This window comes from Ursus maritimus, unplaced genomic scaffold, assembly GCF_017311325.1.
Source record: "Ursus maritimus isolate PB19 unplaced genomic scaffold, ASM1731132v1 scaffold_13, whole genome shotgun sequence".
Classification (NCBI taxonomy): domain Eukaryota; kingdom Metazoa; phylum Chordata; class Mammalia; order Carnivora; family Ursidae; genus Ursus; species Ursus maritimus.
In genome coordinates this window covers 20,535,793-20,545,552 of record NW_024423675.1, presented here as the reverse complement: position 1 = coordinate 20,545,552, position 9,760 = coordinate 20,535,793, and the positions used below count along the sequence as shown (strand labels likewise).

The following is a 9,760-nucleotide window of genomic DNA, read 5'->3' as shown; positions in this document are numbered from 1 at the left end:
CTTTCCCTTCATTATAACATCTTTTCATAGGACTTGTTATTTTGTTGTTGTTGACTTCTCCTTGAATGGAACAGACTATATCCAGCTCTGACAGGTAAAGTAGGGCAACAGGAAGGGTAGGTAGAGTATTTATAAGAACCACATCTAATGCCCCCCCACACACATACATATACATATGTGCCTTTCACTTTAGCGTTTTGCCTGGTACTCTCTAACATAGACCGAAAGGTCAGATTAATGTGCACTGACCTAGTTCACGTGGTGATATTTAGTTAAGTATTCATCTTGTCTGTCTCTTCTAGGCTGTGGCTGAATCTTCATCATTTCTGACTTGCATTCCATAATTAGAGAAACTAAGACAGTTTAGAATTCTCTGTGTATTCTTGGTATTCTTGTCTTTGTCATCATTTATAATGCTTTTCTTTAGATAATTGAGCACCTTACAATTAAACATGTCACCACCAGACCAGCCCTAGGCTTGTTCTCTTCTACATCCTGTTCTCTTGAGTATTAATTATAGAATGCGGTAGAAAGAGGACCCAATTATTACTTTAGCTTGGAAGACAGTTTTCAGTGTTACAGTGTTATATATACATATGTAAATATAATTATATATTATAAAATTATATTATTAGACTATTAGAATAATATTCTAGATATGTAAATATAATTAAATTAAATATAATAGAATTATATTAAAAATATATTAAATATATTATATATATAATATATAATAAATATATATAATAAATATATATAATAATATATGTAATAAATATAATAAAATTATATTAAAAATATAATAGAATTATATTAAATTTAATTATATTACATTCTATATATGCAAATAAAATTAAATATAATTACATCATTAGAATATTAGAATATTCTGATTCTATTTATTAATTCTATTAGAATATTCTAATATTAGAATATTCTGATATATATAATTTATATAATTAATTATAATTGTGATTTCTTATATTTTGTCATATAAATTAATTATTGTGATTAATATAATTGTATATTCTATAGATAGAGATATATAATATATATTACATTTCATATAATATTATATAAATATAAATTTAGTCTACACAAAATTTGTATCTCAGAACTAGGAAAGACTATGGGGTGAGAAGATAGATAATTAGTTCTTCCTTCCCTGCACCATCTTTTCTGGATCTGCGTGTGAGGCATGTCTTATATCATCCAGGAAAACAGAGTTTGTTCTATACCTTCAATAGTAATATTGTTGAGATTCTCCTGGGTTTTGCCACACCTACGCCCACAGCTTAGACTTCGATATGTCATTGTCTTTCCTTGCCACTTCATGATCTTTTGGAGTATTTTCATCGGTATCTTAAGAAATTAAAGAAAATATCAGTAACTGCTAGTCTGATGCCATGTGAACAGTAATTTGAATAATATTTAACAACAGTTATCCGTCAGACTTATATGTGCCATGTGTCAATTATTATTTTGGTCCATGTCTTTTTGTATATTGTTAAATATTCTTCATTTTCTGGCCTATATTATTAAATATTTAATGCCATACTTTACCTAACAGGAACTGTATTTTCACTTAGACATAGTATATACAATTAAACTGTGGTTTGAAATTTTCTTTGTGCCAAAAATTTCATAAAGTAATAACGTTTTAAAATTCAATCACTAACTGTTAGATTTCTTTTTTAAGTATTTGAGTCTGCTGAGGATACTACAGTTGGAACAGAAATTTCAAAAGGATCCAAAGAGGGCCTGGAAACTAAAGAATTATATGAAACAGGTTAGATTATAAAAGTAGTTAGTGTGTGAAAATACTTTTCATATTCTTTTACAAAGGGTCCAGTCCCTTATTTTAGGCATAGTACCAACTTTCTACTTATTTCTTTCTATGTTGTGTGCCAGTCCATATGTATTAATTTAGCGTATTAATTAATAATGTATGTAGCCAGCATATAGTACTGTTTTTCATCAAATTTCATTTTATACATTTTATTAACAGTTAAAGTTGCCATATGAAATTCTTATTAATTATCTATGATTTTGATTTTATTGGTAGATAATAATTCATCTAAGCCAATACAAGGAACAAAGCATAAATTAAAATACGAATTTATGAATTTATATTGTTACCTAGAAAACTAAGTGTATTTCTTTCAAATGTTTTAAAAATACTATGAAGTATAAATTATTTTGAGAATATGGCTGAAGAGATAATATTTTAAGACTCTTTTTTTTTTCCTTTAACCTTTGTTTCAAAAGTTGTACTCCCTGAGTTTCCAGAAGATGCTTATCCTGATGTTCCTGAAATGGAGCCAATTAAAGAGAAGATTAAACATTTCAACTACATGTGGAAACATCTGGAAGCACCAATCAATGAGTCTTTCGTTCAAACTTTAAACTTGGAGATTGCTGGCAGAACTCCAGAGGAACTACTTCAGAAAGTAGTTGAGACTATGGAAAGTAAGAGCTTAACATTAATTGTTAAGAACAGGCAATACTGTTAAAAGCACCGTGAAAGTTTAAAGCCCTTCTGGATGGTTTATGAAGTAAAGCATCCAATGTATTCAGGGTAGATATTTCAAATATTTATTTATTTTTATTTTTTTAAAGATATTATTTATTTACTTGACAGAGAGACAGCCAGCGAGAGAGGGAACACAAGCAGGGGGAGTGGGAGAGGAAGAAGCAGGCTCCCAGCGGAGGAGCCTGATGTGGGGCTCGATCCCAGGACTCCGGGATCATGCCCTGAGCTGAAGGCAGAAGCTTAACGACTGAGCCACCCAGGCGCCCCTGATTGGCAGATTTAAATATTTGAAATATCAGGGCAGATTTAAATATTTGAAATATCAGGGTGCCTGGGTGGCTCAGTCGTTAAGTGTCTGCCTTTGGCTCAGGGCGTGATCCTGGAGTCCTGGGATCGAGCCCCACATCAGGCTTCTCTGCTGGGAGCCTGCTTCTTCCTCTCCCACTCCCCCTGCCTGTGTTCCCTCTCTCGCTGGCTGTCTCTCTCTCTGTCAAGTAAATAAATAAAATCTTTAAAAAAATAAAAAAATAAACCTGCCAATCAGAACAGCACGGAGCACAAAGATCACCGGCCAAACCAGCCATTGTCACTTAAAGAATTTGTGAAGACCGGTTTGCATACACATTTAAACTAAGAGATCAGGCATTATAATCACTCTTCCTATCTTTGACTACTGTAATATGCTAATATCCTTTTATCCTAAAAATATCTTCCCAAAAGTTACTTCCTTTTTTTTTTTTTTTTTACAGAACCCTTCCAGTATGTTGCATGGGAGTTAACCATAGAAGATTTTGATGAAGAAACAGAAGACTATCAGGCAGAAGCTGAAGCTGATGAGGAGCTAGAAGAGGAAGAGGAGGAAGAGGAAGAGGTATGACTTCTTTATTATTGCTCGTTCACATTGGTCACATCATTGAAAGTGCATATATCCAGAGTGGTAACTAGCACTTTTGGACCCCAAGAAAACTAGCAGGCATCCTTAATTTTATAAATAAATGATTTTATAAGTTTTTCAACTTGGCCTCCACCCAGCTTCACTTGACCCCTGAAATGCCAGGGCTCGTTAGGCAATATATTACACCCATGAAAAAAAAAAAAGGAAATATTTTAAATTTTTTTCCATGGGACCATCTATAGGTATTAGAGACAGAAATATTTAAGGGAACGGGTGTGTTTCATGTAGAATACAGATAGCAATGGCCTCCTTGGGAGGCTGCTTGCATGATAATAAGGAATAGAATTCATGAAAGGAACAGGTCATTTTCAGGCACTACTCTACTCCCTTAGCACCAGGATTTTGATACCCATTCTCATTTGATAGCCACGCACTTCAGGTATCCATCAGTAATAAAATAGGAAGTGATTCTTTTACTTTGGGGCCTTATCAATTCTTTCAAGTTTCCTAGACCCAAATCCAACATGGGAGGAGGTTCTCCCCAACACAACACTGAGCAGTTCCTAAGGTGACACCAGTAGGGTGTCTGAGAATTCAACTCAATTCTGACACTATCTACATGGAGATAGCATCAGATTCCACAGGTTAAGGGTTCAGTCCTAAAGGACTGCTCCCCCACCCCCCACCTCAGCCCCAGGTTGTTTCCTGTGCTTCTGACTGATTGGCTACAGATCAGGGATTCCAATAACCTCTGGCTTCCGTTCACTTAATTTGCTAAAACAGCACACAGATTTCAGGAAAACATTTACCTATATTTACCAGTTTATTAAAGGATATGATAAAGAATGCTGATCAACAGCCAGATAAAGCCACACATAGGACAAGGTCCTGAACAAAGAAACTTCTGTCCTTGTGGAGCTTGGGGCCCTGCTTGGTGGCACATGGAAGCTCTTCTGAAAGAAAAGACCAAAAAGCTGTCCTCATTACACAGTCATGGTTGACTAAGTCATTGGCCATCGGCTGATTCAACTTCCAGCCCTCTCCCCGACTGTACCTCGGAGGACGGAGGGTGGAACTGAAATTTCCAACCCTCTAATCAGCGTGCAATAATCTGGATGAATTTCAAGATAATTATGCTAAGAGAAGGAAGCCAGACAAAAAAGAATATATCCTGTACGATTCCATTTATATAAAAATTAAGAAACTCTAGACTAGTTGTAGTGCTAGAAAACAGGTAGTTCCCTGGCGATAGGGCAGGTAGGAGGCAAATAGGAGCAGGAAGGAGAGATTTTACAAAGAAGTGTGAATTGGTATTTGTGAATATGTTCATTATCTTGGTTGTGGTGAATTCACAAATGAATACTTGTGTCAAAACTTAACCAAATTTTATACTGTAAATAATATGTACACTGTTTTAATGTCAGTTAAGCTGTTAAAAGTGTTAATGGTGGTTATCTCTGAGTGATGGACTTACGAGTAAGTTCTCTTTTTTAAGTGCTTATCTATATTATCTGATCTTTTAACATTAGAAATGTATCATTTTTACAATAGGAAAAAATCAACGACAAAGATACTTCCCTTTTGCCAAACAGAAAGTACAAGAAGAAACAACAGTTCTAATGCCACTCCAGAATTCAGGAGTCGTACCAAGATATGGCCAAGTGTTTGTCTTTTCTCATCAATCTTGCCCATACTTGGAGTGCCCTTAAATCTGTATGTTATGTCTTTCTGTATCTGTGGGAAATTAATTCTTTCCTCTTCTCCATCTCTTCCTTTTCTTCCTTCTATATTACTCAATACTAATTAGGTCTCTTGACTCTATCCTCCAAATATCCTTATCTTTTCCCTCAAATTCTCCATCTTTTTACTCTTTTGTTCATGTATTTGTAGATATGTCTTCCATTCAGTCTTATCATTTAAGACATTCGTTGGGGTCCTATTGCTGTTTTAACAAATTACCACAAAGTTAGTGGCTTAAAACAACCAAATTATCATACAGTTCTCCTTGCTCAGTGGGAACCTGCTTCTCCCTCTCCCTCTGCTTGCTGCTCACCCTGCTTGTGCTCTCACTGTCAAATAAATAAATAAACCCTAACCCAGCAATTGTACTCCTGGGTATTTACACCAAAGATACAGATAGAGTGAAAAGAAGGGGCATATGCACCCCAATGTTCATAGTAGCAATGTCCACAATAGCCAAACTGTGGAAGGAGCCGAGATGCCCTTCAACAGACAAATGGATAAAGAAAATGTGGTCCTTATATACAATGGAATATTAGTCAGCCATCAGAAGGGATGAATACCCACCATTTGCATTGACATGGATGGAACTGGAGGGGATTCTGCTAAGTGAAATAAGTCAAGCAGAGAAAGACAATTATCGTATGGTTTCACTTATATGTGGAACATAAGGAATAGCATGGAGGACATTAGGAAAAGGAAGGGAAAAATGAATGGGGGGAATCAGAGGGGGAGACGAACCATGAGAGATATGGACTCCAGAAAACAAACCGAGGATTTCAGAGGGGAAGTGTGGGGGGATAGGTTAGCCCGGTGATGGTTATTAAGGAGGGCATGTATTGCAATGAGCACGGGGTATTATACGCAAACAATGAATCATGGAACACTACATCAAAAACTAACGACGTACTGTGACTAACATAATTTTTTTAAAAAATTGAATAAGTAAATAAATAAAATCTTTAAAACATAAAATAAAATTCTCATGAAATGAAATTTTACTGACTTTCACAAAGGTCAGAACTTACACTTTCAGTATTGTTTGAGAGCATATATTTCTAAAAGAGAAAATCTCTCAAGTAAATAAATAAAATATTTTTAAAAAGAGCATATATTTCTACTGTGAAATCAATAATGCTTTTAAATAAAATTGCATTTTGGGCGCTTGGGTGGCTCAGTCAGTTAAGCATCTGCCTTCGACTCAGGTCATGATCCCAGGGTCCTGGGATCAAGTCCCACATTGGGTTCCCTGCTCAGCAGGGAGTCTGCTTCTTCCTCTCCCTCTGACCCTTCCCCCTGCTTGTGTGTTCTTGCTCTCTCTCAAATAAATAAATACTTTAAAATTTAAAAAAATTTAAATAATAAAATTGCATTTTATAATTGAATACATTATAAAAAGTCATATAAATGAGAACAAAGATTTGAGAATTCAACACAATTTTAAATGTCACATGACCTTATTTCAGCATTATCAAAATCCTTAATTTTGATAGATTATACATTTCAGCTTCAAAATAAAAAAATATATTGTTTTTAGTCCTTCAAAAAAAATCACATATAAATGCTTTATAGTATGGCAGGAGTAGAAATTGTGGCTGCCAGATTAAAAATAAACATGATACCCAGTTATATTTGAATTTCAGATAAAAGAATAATTTCTATATGTGGTACAAGTTTATACTAAAAAATTGTTTGTTATCTGAAATTCAAATATAACTGGAAGCCACATTCTTATTTTTTATGTCTGGCAACCCTACCTAAAGTGAACTTATTAGCAGGAAAAATTAATTAAGCATTCAACTCCAGAATCTGAGAAAAAAGCACAACAAAATAAACCAAAGGAATGTAGAAAGGAGAGTAAAGGCAAAAATTAACAAAATAGGAAAAGAAGACAAAATAAAAACAGTAGACCTAATTTCAAAAAGTGAAAAGTTGGTCCACTGGCAAGTGTAATAAAATAGGCAAACTTCTAACAACTCTAATTAGGTAAAAAGAAGAAGCAAATAACATTTGAAACAATAATGGGTATGTAATCAAATTTTAAAAACAGGGTTGTTTTAAATTATAGGAACTTTATACTAATTAATTTTAAAGTCAAGATAAAAAGGATTTTCAAAATATGAATTCCTAAAATTTGCTTAGGAAGAACTGTAAAAGCTGAACAAACAAGATAGAGGGGAGTTACAAATCATTTCTAATATGCCTTTGTTGATTAGATAATTCCTATGTTGCTTAAAATCTTCCACATCATAGGGACACCTGGGTAGGTCAGTTGGTTAAGCGTTGGAGTCTTGATTTCAGCTCAGGTCATGATCTCAGGGTCATGAGATCGAAGCCCGCATCATATGGTGCTGAGAGGGGAGGCTGCTTGGGATTCTCTTTCTCCCTCTCCTTTTGTCCCTCTCCCCACTCACACTCTCTAAATAAATAAAAATCTTCCACATCACACAAAAATAGCAATACTTCCCGGCTTATTTTGGAGTTTGCATAACTCTCATATAAAAATTGAGCAGGAGTGGTGCAAGAAAAGTGTAGATTAGTCCCATGTTTTCACCTTTACAGAAAGTCATCCTTATGTCTTGTTGACAAGAAGCTTGTTGTAGAATAGTCTTGTAAAGTATTATCCCATTGGTATTTCTTGAAATACTGTGTCTGTGCCTAAATATCTGTATATTTTTACATGTGTATTGGTAGGATATACTTTGAAAAAAGGGGCTGGAAGGGTACACATAAAATTGTTGAGTATTTTAAAGACATACTGTTATGGAGAAGACATTATTCAAGATGTGAGCTTAGAGGGATATGAGAAACCGATATTTTATTTAATTAAATTAGTATAAGAACTGGCCTTTTGTGGATTGTTTTAAAGGCATCTTGTTATGGCTTCAGTATTATTCAATACGCATTATTTTAATTTATTTTTACTTAATTTTCAGTCTTATATCAAAATACTTTTAATACTGTTCCCAAAACTGAATAATATTTGTAGAATGAAGATAGAATTAAAGAGAAGAGAAGGCACTTAGGAGATACAAAGCACTTTTGTCCAGTGTTTCTCAAAGAAAACTTCATCCTACAACCAGGCAGCACAGACGAAGCAGCTAAATATCGAGAAAAGATCTACTACTTTTCAAGTCCTGAGGCTAAAGAAAAGTTTCTGGAGCATCCTGAGGAGTACGTGGCTCATAAAGAACCATTAAAGGTGAGAACAATATTCCTGTCCGATCTTAACGATTGCTCATGAGTACTTTTGCAAGGACTTAGTGCCAGCCTTCATCGTTTTATTTAATAGTGAAGTCCCCAATCATATATAACAACATGGTGAAAATATCTAAGTTCCAAGAACAACTTTTTGGAATATAACGTAAAACAATTATCTTTTTTGATTTCTGCAGTAATGACTTGTGTCAAACCAACACATAATATCTGTCTTTTTAACTGAAGTAAAAAGACCCAGCTACATTTATTGCTTGCTACATTAAGAGGCAGCTGTGTAAGTGGGCAGTTTCACAGGGAACAGAAAATAGAATAATGGTTGCAAGGAGCTGGGGGCAGGCAGGGAAGAGAATGGAGTTATTGTTTAATGGGTACAGAGTTTCAGTGTGGGATGATGAAAAAGTCCTGGAAACAGATAGTGGTGATGGTTGCACAACACCGTGAATGTACTTAATGCCATTGATTTATACACTTAAAAATGGTTAAAATGAATATACCCAAACCTACTGCATTATATACATAAAAAGTGGATTTTATGGTATTTAAGTATACCATCTCAATAAATAAATATTTGAATTTAACTGAAAAAATGGTTAAAATGGTAAATTTTATGTTATGTATATTTTACTGGTAATATTTTCTCCATTTTAAAAATAAAGCACGTGCATAATTGCACCAGCTTTAGACAAGAACCTTCATTTTTTTATTTTACTTTCTCCCTCTTCCACATGGATGTGTATTCTTTCCAGTGTATGTAATATTTTATAGTCTGCTTTTTCACTTAACATTATATCAATGAAAGCTTATATATTTCTACATAGATCTCATGATGCTTCATCATTTTGATGTACCATTTTAACATCTAATTGTTAGACATTTTTCACAATATTTTCATAGTGTGATTTGTCATTGTGGATATGAAATAGTATTTAGGAAATCTTTGGGCATGTCATTCTTTGTTTCTTTTGAATTATTGTATCAGTATAATTCCCTAGCATGGGATTACAAGATCAAAATATACAAATCACAATACATTGTCACTTATACTTTCTTTTTTTTCTCCCCCGATGAAGTAGGCTCCACACCCAGCATGGGGCTTGAACTCACAACTCTGAGATCAAGGGTTGCATACTCTACTGACTGAGCCAGCCAGTGTCCCTAATTCCAATGCCTTCTTAAACAGAACATATAGAACATGATTTAAATGCTTCTGAATAATTTGGGCTATTTTCATGAACTTTAATTTTTATGTGGTGCCCAGGAGGACTACTGAAATATGTGTATGGTTGTGCCTTCTGACACGGCTGGTGTTGTGAAGTGATAATTCAGTTTTAGGGAGAGCAATGAATAAGCCTTATGTTTTCTAAATTACTCAA

General features: G+C 34.3%; 1 protein-coding gene across 1 annotated transcript in view; it reads left to right on the top strand.

The window, feature by feature from the left end:
* The window catches only part of AK9 (adenylate kinase 9), a 119,157-nt gene that overhangs the window by 72,515 nt on the left and 36,882 nt on the right, over nucleotides 1–9,760 (top strand). The window contains exons 21-24 of the mRNA XM_040628105.1: nucleotides 1,700–1,789; nucleotides 2,269–2,469; nucleotides 3,283–3,404; nucleotides 8,158–8,370. Coding sequence (XP_040484039.1) covers nucleotides 1,700–1,789; nucleotides 2,269–2,469; nucleotides 3,283–3,404; nucleotides 8,158–8,370 — 626 coding nt within the window. The remainder of the gene's footprint in view (nucleotides 1–1,699; nucleotides 1,790–2,268; nucleotides 2,470–3,282; nucleotides 3,405–8,157; nucleotides 8,371–9,760) is intronic.